General features: G+C 38.8%; 1 protein-coding gene across 1 annotated transcript in view; it reads left to right on the forward strand.

Moving 5' to 3' along the window:
• PIEZO2 (piezo type mechanosensitive ion channel component 2) overlaps positions 1 to 16,466 on the forward strand; it is a 286,729-nt gene that overhangs the window by 164,355 nt on the left and 105,908 nt on the right. Inside the window, exons 6-7 of the mRNA XM_071456986.1 lie at positions 3,921 to 4,131; positions 6,833 to 7,046. Coding sequence (XP_071313087.1) covers positions 3,921 to 4,131; positions 6,833 to 7,046 — 425 coding nt within the window. The remainder of the gene's footprint in view (positions 1 to 3,920; positions 4,132 to 6,832; positions 7,047 to 16,466) is intronic.

Raw genomic sequence — 16,466 nt, forward strand, 5'->3', positions numbered from 1 at the left:
TAAAAAAGTGTTGTACAATAAATACTCCAGGGACTTCCACATGATTGCTAAAAAACCTAAACTGCATTTAGTTTGTTTATAAAAAGTCCTGGGGCCCTGCTCTACAGAGCAAGGGTCATGGAAACACATGTTTATGGCTTCACAAATGTTCTATACTCCTTGAATGGAGAAGTTTATTTGATTTAATCAGCATCCACAGGGATCCTGTAATTGCATAATAGGTAATTTATTATGGAAGTAAAAGTATTTTTCTAACTGTAGCCCATGTAGCATGGGTTTGTAGCTTTAGACTAATCCACATAGTAAAAAAGAGCTTTGCAAAGCAGTCTGACTGAAGTAATGGTGTTCTGTGATGAGTGCACACTTGTATGGCTTTTTAATCATCAGAAAGTGTTAAAACAACAAGCACATTATCACCATGTTGGATGTGAAAACTGTTCACTGTTTGCTTGCCTTCTGCAATTGGATGTGCTCAATGTGAGAAAATGGAAAGCCAGCGCATATGATGCAGTTAGAGGGCAGTGAATATGAGAGTAGGGAACCCAAAGTTTGTCTTTTTGACATACACTGGAACATGGCCTTCCATCTACTTCAGCAAAGGAACACGGTCTTTCATCCTGGATACTGAACTAAAAGCAGATATGTTTGGTTTTTTTAAAAAAGACAGTAAAATCAAACGTAGAGCTGTTTAACTGTCATTGTTTTTGCTGTCATAGCCATCAACTGTGTCATGAAACGAGGCAATTCTTGCACAGCCATATCATTGATAATTCTGGCTGTCCTGAAGAGCTGCAAACCAACATGTATCTGTTCTGAGAAAGCTTCTGGGACTCCATATGATGGTTGTTGTTGATCATCCCATTTGCCAGCTTGTCTTAAACTGAGGAGAGCGGTTGAAGAACTCCAACTCCCAACAGACTTTTGCCATTTTAGAGGGAAAACTTGGGAAATCAGTTTGGTATTTCCTGAGGTTCAGAACGCTGAAGTTTTCTTTCCAACATCCAATGACCTCAGTAATACCAGAAGTAGGTTGTTCTGCATTTCCTGCAAATGTTTGTGATGTCTTAATTTTCTTGCTGAACTTGGAATTCATATTTTCATATCTAAATAAAAGCTAAAAACCAAAGAACATTAACTTCTTTGGTAACTCATGGACACTGAAGCTTTTGGCTATGCTTAAAGGGTAGAAGCCTCAGTCCATGGAAACTTTGGACCATCATCTCCTTCTCAGCTTCAGTTATATCCTGGTCCATTGAAATATCCTCTTCCCTACTGCTTCTCCCTGGGTGTGCTGTGTCATACATGTCAGGACTAGATTATTAATGCTTAACTCTCAAGGCAAAATGTAGCCTAAATGTTCTTTAGATTAATGAAGCAAGATTAAATAGCCTTAAAAGTTAAAAAAAATATGGTTCTAGTTATGACATAAAATCCAAAGATCTCTTTTGAGGAGATTTTGAGGTGTGAATTTGGGCATTTGGCACCCGAGGTTAGGAAGGCAGGTAGGGATGAGAAACAGAAAAGTATATGAAGTCCTACCTTTCACTGGGGTGTTTTGTGTGGTTTCCTTACTTCTGTGTCCTCCTTTTTATTTTATTATTTTAAGGTATTGTGCGTTTTCCTCCAATTTATACTTAAAAATATTTTGATTATTTTCATTTTCCCCACAAAAGCATTTTCTGCTTTTTTGCAGAATATTTTATTATTGTCTTTTGTGACTCTTCAGACTTGTATTTCCTGTTCCTGCCTATGTATAATTCATAGCAATCAGCAATTTTAAGCTGTAATAAATATGTGAATCCTGTCTTTATGTTTAACATAGTATTCAAAGACAGATGAATACTGATGGCCTTCCATGAAATAATTTATTTATTTTGATTCCTATATACTTTTAAAGTGACTCTATGTCTTAATGTGCATTGTCTTCAGCAAGCTGAAGGCACAAGCTGAAGAAACAAAGGTCTCCTTCACACAAATCTATGTTTAGGAAGTGTGCCATTTCAAAACCTTTAAATGTCCATCAGTCTCACTCATTCTCTTTCTTGGGCATATGTATGCTATTGAAGGTTTCAGTGTCCACTCGTTAAGCTCAAGGCACAGAGCACTAGAACCAGACCAGGAGAAGCAGGATTGGACTCAAAAGGAGTAGATGAAGAACACATTAATCTAGTATTTGTGACACAATCAAAAAGGATCATAACGTTTGCCCTCTATTTAACTTCCTCACTGAAACAGCTCTGGCAGAAGTTAGGGCAGAAAGTATTGCTGTGGCTACTGTCAGCATTCTTTCTGAATATTTAATGTTTCCTATCCTTGGGATAGGAGCTCAGATATGAGCAGCAGTGATGAACACACAGAATGCCTCTTTGTGCTGCATGGCTTGAAATGGAAATGTAGACTTCCCAGATCAGCCCTCTGTATTTCTTACATATATCGTTCTGTGAAATAGATTCTTTAGAACAAGCAGGTTTGTTTAGGGGTTTGTTTGTTTGCTTGCTTGTTTGTTTTCCTGAGCATTCACAACAATGTTAATGCTCCGAAGTAAGAGGAGAAAGCTGGCAACAATCTTAGAGGTGAAATGAAGGAGTGAAGCCATCTACAGGGAATTTTGTTCTTCTGGGAATCCACATAATGGTACAGAAGAATTTGGTTAAGTAGGCTGAGAGTTCATCTGTTCCTACTGCAATCTTATCTGTCAGTGTGGAATTTTTTCTGCCAAAGGTCACCAATACATATAAAATCGCTATTCTGATGAAAAATGCATATAATCTCTTTTTTAATCTCTCTTTTTTAATTTCACACACAGAGATATGCTTGGCCAGAACTAGTGTTAGCTAATGCAAGTCTAAATTACTGCCAAAAAAGCTATTCTATATTACATCAAATGAGAACCTGGCTCAAAACTCTAACTTTTTTTTTTTAATATGCCCCTACATTTTCATGAGTGACTAATTTTTCCATAAATTGTATCTTTGTGTTTGTGTGGGCTTCTTGCTAATCCTGCAGGTTCTCACCGTGGGTTGATGATTTAGTCTGCATCACTCAATAGTTGTGTATGTCTTCTGGTCTCCAAGATACGATGGAGACTTGATGGTGAAGGCCACTGCCAAATCCTAACAAACTACTCAAGTATGATGGGCCTTTCCACATTTCCTTCTTTTCTTTTTTCCATTGCGTAGTTCTAAGTCACTGGTCTCATTACCCCTGCTAAATTGTTGTAGATCACTCAAGATTTGAATATGTCTCTCTTGCTCACATTTTAACCTTTACTTTCACCATCAGTTGATCTCCACATTTCTCATTCTTTGCTCAAGCCTCTGCTTAGTCTATTATTTCTCTCCCAAGCTGCCCTTTCGTCAGCTTGGGTTATGATGAGTTATCTGTCCATTCATTTCAACCCTTGTTGCCCTGTTCCAGATCACTCCTACTTGCTCCATTCTAGGTTTTGCCTTTAGAGAAAGGGTTGATGAAAAATGGGTTTGGAAAGGGTTTGATATTGAGCAATATCAACCCAGGGATTACAGTTTTTGGAGCTTATAATTGAAACCTTTGAGGCAAAGAGGAGTTTAGAAGATATTAGATAGCAAGATGCTTATCTTGCTAAGAATGCTGAACTAATCAAACCAAATTTCACGTGTAAATGAGCAAGCAGCCTGTTGCACAGCCTTTCCCAGAGACCACCTTTAACAACCTTTTATTTGTTTTTATTATTCAGACAATTCTGAAGTGGGGGTCATCGATGTACATCTCTAGCTTTAGTATGTCTTTCTTAGGTCTCACTACTTGGCATAGTCAAAGATTGTAAGAAGACTTCATTGTTAAATAATATATGCATGGGTTTTAATTTCAAATTCCTTTTTGTGTGTTTCTCTCTCTCTGTGTTTTTGCATTCTATTTTTCTTTCCTTCCTTCTCCTTTAGGCTGTAAGAGAAAAATTAGAGCCAGATGATGCTTTGATGTATGAAGAAGATCTGGATGATGACGACTGTGGAGAAGCAGAATTTGAGGAGACCATGAAATTAAAACTGCTGCGTAGAATTGCCTTTCTAGCATCCAAACTGAGGGAGTTTATTGGCAATATGATAATCACCACTGGAAAAGTTGTTGTTACAATTTTACTTGGTTCAGCAGGTTGGTGTGTTTGAAAAATTTCCTCAGGAGCCCATTAGATTCTGCATTTAACAAATGAGTTTTCAGCACTTTGGCACCTGCGGGAGTAACAATGGAAATTTTTAGGGGAAAAGAAATTGCTGCTGATTTTATTGAATTAACTCTTTGGCAAGTATTGGAATATGCTGAGTTGCTTAATTTTTTGTACTGATACTGTGTGACCCTGCTATTCCATTTATGATTTTCACAGTTGCTGTTATAACCAAATGGTGCATGGGGGGCATATTATAGATGACTATATATATTGTGTGTGTGTAATGTAAATACATACGTGTGTATATATATATATATACATGTATGTATTTGCATTAAAGTGAATTCATAGATTTGGTTTCATCCCTTCTAAGTGTAAAAAGAAGCTGTATTCACATAGCCTTTAAAAAAAAAGTTGTTTGTTTGACCATGTAGTGTGTAAAAAGAGTGATAAGCAGACTTCCTCTTGTTTTTTTTATTTAGTTGGTAAGAGTAGTTGTTTTGATGTTATATAGCCTACCTTTTTATAAGATATTTGATTTAAAACCACATAATCAGCTACAGCCAGAACAGAAATGTACAAAATTACTATTTGTTGCAACTACTGAATTCAAAATTAGATCATGGAATTGTAGATTAGCATTTATCTGCCAACTCACATGTTTGAATGGAGTGATACATATAAACATTACAACTTATCATATCAGTTGTCAGTATATGAAGTATAAAACAACAGTACAAAAAAGTTTGATACTGAATGATGAGATTGGAGGTGTGGCCATTTTAGTAAGGCAGGTTCTTTCATTAAGGCAAGAGTGCTAAACAGCCTTACATGTACCCAAATGAAAAGTAATGCATTTAAAAAGAAAAAAAATATGTGGGCTACCATAGGGCCTGCTAAACAGCCTTACATGTACCCAAATGAAAAGTAATACATCTAAAAAGAGAATAAATATTTGGGCTACCATAGGGCCTGACACCAGGGAAGAGAGATGTCATTAAAAAAAACCTCAAATAAACAAAATCAAAAAGGCTGATGTCATTCTACATAAGACAACATCATCCATGTTCAAGGGGAAGCAGGAGGATTGTGCCGCAGTAGCAGGGGGCAGTTTCTTCTGAATGGTGATGGGCATCTTGCCTGTGGAGCTCCAACACAAGCCAAGAAGTGGGAGGTGTTCAGAGCAGAGTTACAAAAAGTACTTGAGGTCTGAGAAGCCTGTAGTCCAGAGAGAGACCTTGAGCTTTGTAAGTTAAATACTTCCCTACTTACCGTGCCAAAAAGATGAAGGGTGACTTGACTGCAGCTCAAAAGAACTGACAAAGTGCTTCCATTTTTTAAGGTATCTCATCTAGTAGAATTGATAATAGGAGCCAACAGTTAAATGGTAAACCTAGGCAATTTCAGGACAGAAATAAAATTTGTATTTTTCACTGGCCATAATAAATTATTTTAGGATATCGTGTATTCTCATTCTCCAAAAGTGTTGGAATAAAGACAAAGTGTCTCTTTGTAAGAAGAAAAGGAATAGTTACGGGCTTGAGGCAGAAATTTCTGGGTGAAGTTTTACAGCACAATAGGTGAAAGCTTAAAATATGATGAGAAAGATATGATGGTGAACCTCAGGCATATAACGGTGGATATCAGTCCTTACAATGCCTGGACTCAGCTCAGCTCAGGACCATCCCTGGGAGTGCTGCACCCAAAAGACACATCAAACCAGGTGAGGGACATGGCCAGCAGGCACACTGGAGCTGTGAGGCACCAGGAGCCTGCAGGTCTGTCCTGAGGAAGGTGGCTCCTAGACATTTACTAGTTACTCCTCCTGACATTTACTAGTTAAAAAGCCTAAAAATAAATTTAGGCAGGGACCCCTGCTAGTTCCAGCACTGTTGCTTCAGAGAATCCACTGGGGTGCTGTGTTGGCTGCAAGCTCTTACGTCATTTTCTTATAGTAGCCACTCTTAGACATGAATATCTTTCCTGCTTCCTAACTTATTTTTGCAGGCTCCTAGCAAAGAGCACTGAGTCCCCTTCACCAGTTGGACATTTTCTGAAGTGGCATACTCAGCTACATGTGCCAAAACAAAAACACTATACATGTGTGTGACAGCAGAGTCTTTGTCACATGTAAATCACACATTTCTGGGAGTTAACAATTTTTTTTAAAATCAAACATTTACTGATTATTCTGTAGATTTTATGTAAAGCTCTTCATTTTGATAGACGAATCAGGGTCTGTTTTGTTTTACTATGTCAAGGTATTTCAATATCTGTATGAGAAGGCTTTTCACTGTTCATCCATGATGCCACTTTAGCACCTTGTACTCAAAAGTCATACACTGGTGGTCTCAGGCAGTATTAGCTGCCCTTGCAGTTACTCCACAGTTTTTCTCCATGCTTTATGAAACATCTTTACATAGAAAAAAATTCCATCTCAGAGGAAAGCCTGGAGAGTGATTGTGTTCTAAGTGCTGAGATATGGCATAAATTAATTGAACAAATAAAATAAAAAAAAAGAAGATCCTTCTAGTCTCAAAGTTAATAGCAGTCTTTAGAGCTAAGTGTCATAATTACCAGAAAACTAATTGGATCAAATTTTTTGATATACATCTTGTCAAATTTAATTTTTAACAAATGCTGATATTTTCTGTACTTCTCCAACACTCTGTGTTTTTATTTTTACAGGTATGATGGTGCCATCTTTGACCTCAGCTGTGTATTTCTTTGTGTTTTTGGGCCTGTGCACATGGTGGTCCTGTTGCCAAGCATTTGATCCGCTGATATTCAGCTGCTTGTGTGTATTAATGGCTATATTCAGTGCAGGACACTTGATTGGACTTTATCTGTACCAGCTACAGTTCTTTCAGGAGGTTGTTCCACCAAAAGATTTCTATGCCAGGTGAGAAAAATTCCTTTCCTGTTTAATTATGGGCACATGACGGAATGCTCTGTTTGTCACATGTTGATGCAAATGATCTTCCACATAATGCTTTAACAAATTTGGCACATACTTTCTTGTTCAGTCATGGAAGAGTCAAATTTTTTCAGATGGAATGGTTTTAAATGATAGTGTGGAAAGTCCAGACTGGGTAATTGCAAACAGAGAAACTGGAGCAGGTTAGGAGGGGAAGGTTACTTTTGATTTTTTTGCACAGTGTTCCTCAGATGTGAGTGTGAATGATTGGGCTAATGCAGGAAATAAAGGGAATTGATGGCAACATTGATACAAGAGCAAGTGTATAAATGCATGTTTGTTTTTTTTTTTTTGTAGAAGGAAATAAATTCTCTGGTGTCTAATGTCATAGTCCTTTGACTGGAGCAAAATGCTTTTGTGGTGCCACTCTTGTGTGCCGAGGCTGAGGGCTGCTGGGGTCCTTCATGTACTGTGCATATTAGGCTGATGATATAAAAATTCTCTCTGGTCACATAGATTCACATAGAACATGCTGATCTTCATACCAACAGTATAAGCTACTTACCTTAAGTAAAAAAGCAGCATTTCTAGTTACTTCTTCAGTAAATATTGACTGGCTGTGATTTCACTGACCCTTTAATTTTCTACACACTGTAATCTAAAATAAGATTAAGTAATGGATGTATTTTGCTCATTCCTATTTTTTTTCTGCTGGAGTATGATGACAAAATTGCTTTTATGGTATGTATTTTGAATGCTGTAGTAATCCTTATATTAAGCTAAATGTGAACATTAACTTTATTTCTAGTAAACCTATTGTACCTTTTATTATAAGCTGAACATAAAAGGAAATTAACATTACTGTGGAGAATAAATTAATTATTTATCTCTCAATGCACTAATAAAAGTAGTAAAATTGAGCTATCTAGCTACAGTAGCTGTTACTTTAGTACTTATTTTGACATTTTATTTAAGACAGGTTAATAGATGTGTGTTTTGTGATGTTGTAACTGGTGACTTGTGGAGTCTGATTCGGAGAGCATAACATTACCTGAAAAATCAGGAAAACCTGCTTAGTTTAGGGTCTTTTGTGCCACCTAGAGGTCGAGATAGGAGAATGGATGATTTCTAATGCCAAGAAGCTGAAATGCTCTCAACTTCCCTAAACCTTTTATATTACTTCCTCCATGTATTAAGAAAATCAAAAAGAGAATGGCTTCAAAATTCTCAGTCATTTGGCTTTGAGGATATCTACTCACAGTTTTTAGCAACAGACAGCAATAACATTTTCTCAAGGAGAAGAAATATGTGCTTCATACAATTTAGCTGCAATATGTGAAACTTCCTTCCTATGCATAATTTGTGAAGTCCCTTTTTTCTCTTTATTATTGTTCTATTAATTTTAAATTAATTTTTTTCAGTTAATTTACTTTAAGATGATTGTTTTGAGACAATTATCATGACATTGATAATGTAGTAATTTCTTTAGTAATATCTTTTATTGTAAATAATGTGATTCTTTGTTTTATGACAAAATTTTGTTCAGTACAAATATGGCACTTTAACTTAGTCATTAATTTATGATATGAAAAAATCAAGCTGCAAGAAAGTTGCCTCTGCCTTGGTGTAGAAAAGAAAAACACCTTCAGAGTTTGGGTTAAAAACAAGTCGAAGCGTTCGAGTTCAGAGTATGTACTGACATTTTTGTAAACAAAAAAAATATGTTACCTACCTGAAGACTTTCTCTTGAGCTGGTACTGTTGAGTACTCTGCCTTTTATGCAGGAAGTCATGTGAGGGACTGATGTTCCAAATTATGTGGGAAATTATGTTTGAATATCCACAACAACCTATACACAAGTAACACACAATGGCGGCAGAAGGAGCAGTATTCCTTGTTTCTTTATTTGCGGCTCTTTCTATTGTGGATCTACTTTGATCTGCTTTCAGGGAAATGTCTTTGAAGAGCATCAAGACAGGTGTTATCAGAGCTTGGAAGTGAAAACCTTAGTGTGAGAAAAGGTCACGGATGATTTTTAATGATTGCCTTGGGCTGATATGTAAGCAGTGGCAAGAGGAGGAAAAGTGAGAGACATGTATCAGAATGCTGCAGAAAAAATATTTTAGCATTTTGCATCCTAGAAGAAAATCAATACCTTGCTATTTTATGTATAATCTTGGTTTGAAGATGTGCTAAATATGCAGAGTTTCCATTAATACTAGTACATGACTTCCATAGGCAAACTATATGCCAAGAAGAGGATTTGATTCCCCAAATTCTTGCTACAAGAAGGACATTGAGGTGCTGGAGAATGCCCAGAGAAGGGCAACAAAACTGGTGAAATGTCTGGAGCTGAAATGTTATGAGGAATATCTGAGGGAACTGGAATTATTCTGGTGTAGACACAAGGAGAAGCCTGGAGAAGGCTCAGAGGTGACCTTGTTGCTCTCTAAAAGCAAGTTGTAGTGCGGTGGGGGTTGGTCTCTTCTCCTGAGTAAAAAGCATCAGGAAAAGAGGAAATGGCCTCAAGTGGCACTAGGGGAGGTTTAGATTGGATATTAGGAGAACTTCCTGCTCTAGAAGAATTGTCTGCCATTGGAAGAGTCTGCTCAGGAAAGGGGTTGAGTCACCATCCCTGGAGATACTTAGAAGATCTGTAAACGTGGGCACTTAGGGACATGGTTTAGTGATGGATTTGGCAGTGTTTGTTTAATGGTTGGACCCAATGATCTTAGAGGTCTTTTCCAACCTAAATTATTCTGTGATTCCATATGAATCACAGGAAGGACTTCTATTTCTCTGTAAATTTTTGAGGGCCCAATCCCCAGAATAAGCTCTCCTGAATTTCAAGGGCAGGCAGATGTGAAAACTGCTCTGGTTGGGCTGCTGGTGGAATTTTTTTTTTCTCAGCAGATTGTAAGTCTGGTGTTTTAAAAAGCTCCTTTCTGGATTTGAGTTCTCAAGTTTACAAGAAATGTACAAGTGGTTTCTCTGATCAATAAAAAATGTGTTTTTTTCTGAATAGTAATGCATTCAGCTTGTCAGATTATTGATTGATTTCAGACTAAATAAAGTTAAACTACACCCAAACAAACCAGAAATTTCTCAAGTTAGCAGTATTATTCAGCTAAGACTTGCATCACCCTTGAGCTGTTCCTTCCTTTCAAGAACTCTTCAACTCAAAATTGACCATTTGTGATTGTAAGTGACTGAATTATGTCACCAGAGGAAAGCAGTTTTCTTGGGAGGGATAACCTGACATCTGGTGAATTTACATATTTTGCCCTGAAATCTCATGGTATTTTGCAAAGTACTTCCCCCCTAAAAAAATAGGATATTGTGATAACATAGCCCTGAGTACTTGCCAGAGTGATATTACTGGACAAGGAGGTATTGCTGTCCTGCAAAGTTTCACATCTGCTGCTGTGGCTGTCTGGATCTGTGTGTGCAGGTAGAAGTGGCATAATTACAAACATACTGAAATGCCATGGAGTGAGCACTGGGACCTGCAGATTGAAAAATGTACAGTGTACTGAAAAGTCTGAATATAGCTGGTACATCAGGGGTAGGCACGCTGCCAGCAAATCAATATTGCAAATTGATGCAACATCTCAAATATTGCAATATGCAAATATTGCAAAGATGGGAATAAATAGCAAGAAGTATCAATTTAAAGCAAAATTCAGAAAGTATCATGTTTCTACCATAAAATTATTTTCACCCAAGTTAGTAAAAACAAGTCAATGAGCTAAAATGACTTTAGAAATTAGGTACACGGTGTCACAGCCTGAAAAAATACACAGTAATATGTTCACCATTTTTCAGATTGCTGCCTCCTTTCTTCCTGATATTGTTTATTTTGGCAAAAGAATGTAATTGGGGAAATGATAAGGCCTTTGCCAACATGAAGAAATAGGATCGGTGCAGTGGTATGAGGTTTGTCCTGAGTCAGTAGAGTTATTCCTGTCCAAAGCTGTGCTTATAAGCATATTAATTTAAATATCCAGCAACCCAATGTAAATTAAAATCTGTGTGCTTTCCTGTAGTTTAGGTCTGTCTTGCTTGTAGTTTTCAGGCAAATAATGTTCCAAATAGTTTAAATACAACTGGTTTCATCTTCAAAAGGCATCTCCCTTACAAAATGAAGCAAACCTAGGAGTCCAGGTAGTGTCATCCACTTCATAGTGGTACCTTATTTCACACCTTCTTAAGTGAATGGGAATTTGGAATTACACAGCTGATTGTTCTGCTGCAGTGTGAGTTGGGAAGTCTAGTCTAAGGAGTTTTGTTCAAGAGGAAATTTTCATCTGAAAGATGTCTATAAATCTATTTAAGCAGGACTTTTAAAATAGGTTTTACAGTGACTAATAATAAGCCTACTTAAATTACTCTTTTACTTTTGGAGAAAATATATCTGCTACAGATGGTAGATTTAGGATATTCAGGATATTCAGTTTGTTTTCACATTAATCTGAGAAGAGTCCAGTCCAAAATTCCTCCTTTGGACTTCCCTGGAAGCTTTGACACAGATTCGGATTTTGTAGTCCAAATACTCTGTTCAACCAGGGTTATAAATGCTTAAGCACTGTCTCAAAAATGTTCCTGGAGTTGTCAGATCAGGGTCAGATCAGATCCAGCTGTAATATTTTTTCCTAAGTTAGACACTAACCTTGCAACTAAAATCCCATTAGGAGAGCAGATATTGCCAAAATAGTGAGATGTAGCTGATTGATTACCTCTGCAGGGCAAGGCACTGATCTCCTGCTCTGCTGCTGCTTTTGTAGCTGGGCAACATGTTTCACCTGAGCTGCAGCCACTGCTAATCCTTGCTGCAGACCCTCTTTGGCACCTGTCTCAAAGGTGACTCACCTCTGAGAGGTAGAATTTTCTTAACCTTGTAGGAAACTGAGGTTTTTGGGGTTGCCTTTTGACTTGGTAACAAGCCAGTGTTTGAAAAGATGGAGTATTTAAAGCTCATTTATGTATGCTATAATGAGCTGCCCTTTGGCTGCAGTAGCGTTCATGCCTTCTGCCTGGTATTTTTAGGTGCTTCTCACCATGGTACTGCAGTACCACTGCCAGGACAGAGGCCAGACCCTTGGATATTTGCCATGTAAAGACACTGCGCTGCACTTGTCTGTTTCCATCATCCTCTATCAGCAAAAGGACACTTTGCAGTTGCAGAACATGCTCCAAAACATACCAGGCCAGCCACTATGTTGATTACCATGACCAGATTTGATTAGAGAGCCACAATTTGTCTCAGAGGAAGAGACGTTAGGTATTTGACCTTATTCTTACAGAAATTTGCCGCTGAGTTTCATACTAGCTCTATAATGTACCACATTTTAGGGTTTAATTCTACCTGGAATGTTTTAGCTTTCTCAGAACTTCAGCTTCTTTGTATTTGTTAAAATATATTTTGGAAAGAATATATTTTGGAAAGGAAGTGAATGATTCTGTTAACAGCTTAGAAATGCAAGTTCGCTCTCCTGTTGACAAAAGACAATAATCATTCTTGCTATTATCATCTCTTTCTAAACTATGAGGTGGCCTTATCTGGGCTTCCTTTGTCACGAAAGGTTGGATGAGGAAAAGGCAAGAGAAGAAATAGTAAGTAGCAATTTGCCTGGAGAGCAGTCCTTCCCATCCCCATGGCAGAGCTGTCAGCACTCACCATCACCACTCTGCTGTATCAAGTGCCAAATCTAGCCTTGGAATAAGCAGGCACAACTTAATTTATGTTACTGACATTGCACCCCAGGTGATTTACACCTCTCTGTCTTCCACTGGGCTTGAAAGAGGTGTAAACTGAGACATGTGCTAAGACCTTTTCAAAACAATGGTTTTCTGCATGTGGAACAGACTGGTTTCCCAGTTGTGTTCTGCTACAGTGGTGAGCCTGCCACTGGTGAGACCCCCTAGCTGGCCCTGGTCATGGAAGGTTTCTATTAGTGGGAAGTGGGGAGTCTTAACACTCCCAACAACGACCACACTGCATCTGGAAATTGAGTGTAAGCTGCAAACATAAAAATCAGCCATTGTCGTGTGACATAATGTTGGAGGACTGCCTCTTCCTTAATGTTTCCTGCATCCAGATAGCTGTGTGTTGCACAGAGGCTCCTCTTCCTTGCATGCATTGAACTACTGAGGTCGGAGGGACAGAGTGAAGTGATGAAGATCTTAGAATTGCTGATATTCTGTGATAAACTTGCCTGCTGATTCTCATTCACCTGAATGGGGCATGCAGTTGGCCTGACAACATAGCCATCCCACTTTTGCACACTCTCAGGTAGCTTTGACTCTTATGTGAGCAGCACACCTCCCTGCCAGCAGAACTCTGCTCCTGGGTAGGGCAATACAGATCACTCCACTCCCCCATACGCACCATGGGCTTGCAAGAGGCCAATCCCAGCACTGACACTTGAATAGACTCCCTGCCCCTCACAGCCTATCCTGGGTGGACAGGAAAAGGGTGACTGCAAGAAGTGACCCCTTAATTTTCTCTTCGTATTTTCTGGAAAACACGGATCTCCATTCTATGATCATTGTTCAAGTGCCTGAAAACAAGGACAGAAAAGAGACAAAACCCCTCTCCTCCTACCAGGTTTGTATTCCTATTATTCTGTGGTTTTAGGAGATGTGGATTGTAATTAGCAAATTTCTCTTGGATTTACAAACTTGTTTTCTTGAGGTCTGCTCAAGAACAATGATCTTTGTACTCTGGCATCACCAGAAATTGTGATGAAAAATATTGAACACTCTGTGTTTTCAGCTCAATGTACCAACACTGACAAACGAATCATCCCACATTCCTTGGAGGTAAAAAAGGCAGTCCTGAGTAACCTCAGTCAAGCACACACTGGGGAGTTAGTCCTTGTCCATGCAGGGGCAGTCTTCACCAGTTTCTCTAAACACTCACAGAGTGGAAGTGCTTAATCTCTTGTTTATGCTCATTTAGCTGAAGTTTGGAACTTGCTGATAAAAGCTGAGCCAATCATGTTCAATTTATAACCAATTTAAAATCAGCTGTTATACCACTTTCGTTTTGAATCTGGGTAATTTCCAAACATTTCCTGGGCATTATTGTTCATTATCCCATTATCTTCTTTTCCATATCCTGCTATTTTACTTTCTTTTTAAAGCCAAATGGGAATCATAGCTTTTATTTCTGCCTTAGTGCACTTGCTGCTAAACAGGAATATTTTCTTTGCTCATACTTTCTACTGCAGAACCTCTTGATGAAGGTATCCATCACTCTTGTGGTTTTTTTCAACCTGTTTCACTGCCGGCTGAGTAAGTGGAAAATCTCTTTATCCTCTGCATGCATCACTGAACCTAGCAGGCTGCCCCAATGTGACTGAAAAGTATCCTCACTCCTTTTTCAGAGGTGGAAAAATTCCCTAACAGAGAAGTTAGATGAATCACATAACCCTCCCAAGATAGCCAGAACTTGGAATAAAGCACAAAGCCCTTGGCTGCAGTCTGAATCCTAGATCACAGACCAAGTTGCCTCAAAATTCTATGCAAAAAATAGCATGAAGCTACACTTTAAAACAATTTCTGTTCTTCTGTACATGTCACTCTAAGGGGTAGCAGTAAAGCTCTTAGGCAGTTGCATGGTTCGTTGTTGTACCAGGTCACTTGCATGCTCTGGTCAGCACCACCCCGCTGAATGCTGATGCTCACTGGGGTTATCTGAGCACTCCCTCCTTCTCCTAAGTGACTTCTGCTGAAGTTTTACCTGAGTTCTGTCCTTCACCCAGCACCTGAGCTTAGGACAGCAAGGCTATCCGTGGTCTGCACTACTGGTTGAGTTTTAGGAGCAGACTCTCCCCCTTCTGCCTGTGAGAGACTTTCTGAGGTGGGGCTGTTGGCTCCTTTCCTTTCAGCAGCTCAGCTAACTCACTTTGAAAAACCAATAGCCTCAGTCACTAATTTGCATAGAAATCCTTTGTTAACCATGTCGTTGTTAAGCTGTGCCATTTTTGAGCTGTGCCTTCTCTTCTGTGCCCTAGTGTCCAAGTTCACCCTCTCACAGGGGGAAGCCTTTGTGTCCATGGATCTTTCTGAACATGCCTTTTGCTTTCCCCTGCTTTCCACATGACTCCTTAGAAGCCTGGGCCTGTTTTCTCATTACTTTCACCTCTGACTAGAAGGTCCAACTGAACCTTAAATATTTTCAATTTTTTCCACGCAGCTTGGGTGTTGTTCATACTCAGGTGGTGCTGTTCAGTATTAGTTGCTTTTCATGTGCCTTTATGATCACAGGGAATATGTGTGTACATGAGGAGGATGAGTAACTGGCAAATCACTGGTGCCAACCAGCCTTCTCTGCTGGGGTGACTGTTCTCTCTCATCCTCTCATCCCAGCAAGGCTGCCTCACTCCTGCAGCCTCCATCCTTCAGCTACAAACCTTGAGTTGCCTCTGGTTTGTAGCTGAAACTATTTGGAAAAAAAGCCCCAAAACCTCAAAACCTTGCTGCATTTAAAATATTTTTATTTTAGTTACAGGAAAAACCAACTATTTGCCTAATTTTATTTGAGAACAAGCTCTGTTTGCCTAACCTAAACATGAGCCAGGCTGCTGCTATCAAAGCAGTGACAATGCTGGCCCATCATGTTGATGGAGTCACTCTAGCTAAGTTATCAGGCAGGAGTCCTAAAGCAATTTCTCCTGCATGTTTATTCCCACTTCACCACCTTCTTGCTATCCTCTCTGGCAGTCCTCCCTGTGCCAGATGCTCAGATGTCTGATTGGAATGAAAAGCTACTGGAATCGCTGCTTCAGTACATTTCTTCATCAGATGAGAGCCTCTGGAAGTCCCAGCAGAGGCCCCCAAAGGCTACAGGAACATGTTGCTTTTCTAGCTCGCTGATGTGCTGAAAGGAGCAAGGTCAATACTGATGCTCACTAGAAACTCAGAGCGAAGTTGAGCTGTGTCATGGATAATGAAAAGATTTGGGGATGCAGAGAGGAAACCCATTGATAGGATAAGTCTTTTTCATTTAAGGAATTTGAAGATGGGTTTTGTCTCAGTAAACAAGGGATTAATAGACCCATATCTATTATTAGTGATAACAGTGGTTATCACTAATAATAGGTGTGGGTCTATTAATCCCTTGCTTTAATTATTGCTTCTAAAGCAATGACAGCTTTTTGTGATAGGGAGTCAGTGCAAAGCTAAATTATTGGAGGAAATGTGATATAGAGCTCACAAGTCTTCATGTTCAGACTTAAATTCCCCTTAGGGAAGCTGTTTTATTTCAGATATGTGAAGTATTTTGATTTCTGAAATTTGGTCATTTTTAATAGATGCCCATTTCTTAACAGCTTCCAGTCACATAGTCTTAGAGAAAATTTGATTATCTGGTTACTTCAAAACAAAAAAGAGTTTATAGGG

The sequence above is a fragment of the Agelaius tricolor genome, unplaced genomic scaffold (assembly GCF_023055355.1).
Source record: "Agelaius tricolor isolate 1412-34295 unplaced genomic scaffold, bAgeTri1.0.p SCAF_2, whole genome shotgun sequence".
Classification (NCBI taxonomy): domain Eukaryota; kingdom Metazoa; phylum Chordata; class Aves; order Passeriformes; family Icteridae; genus Agelaius; species Agelaius tricolor.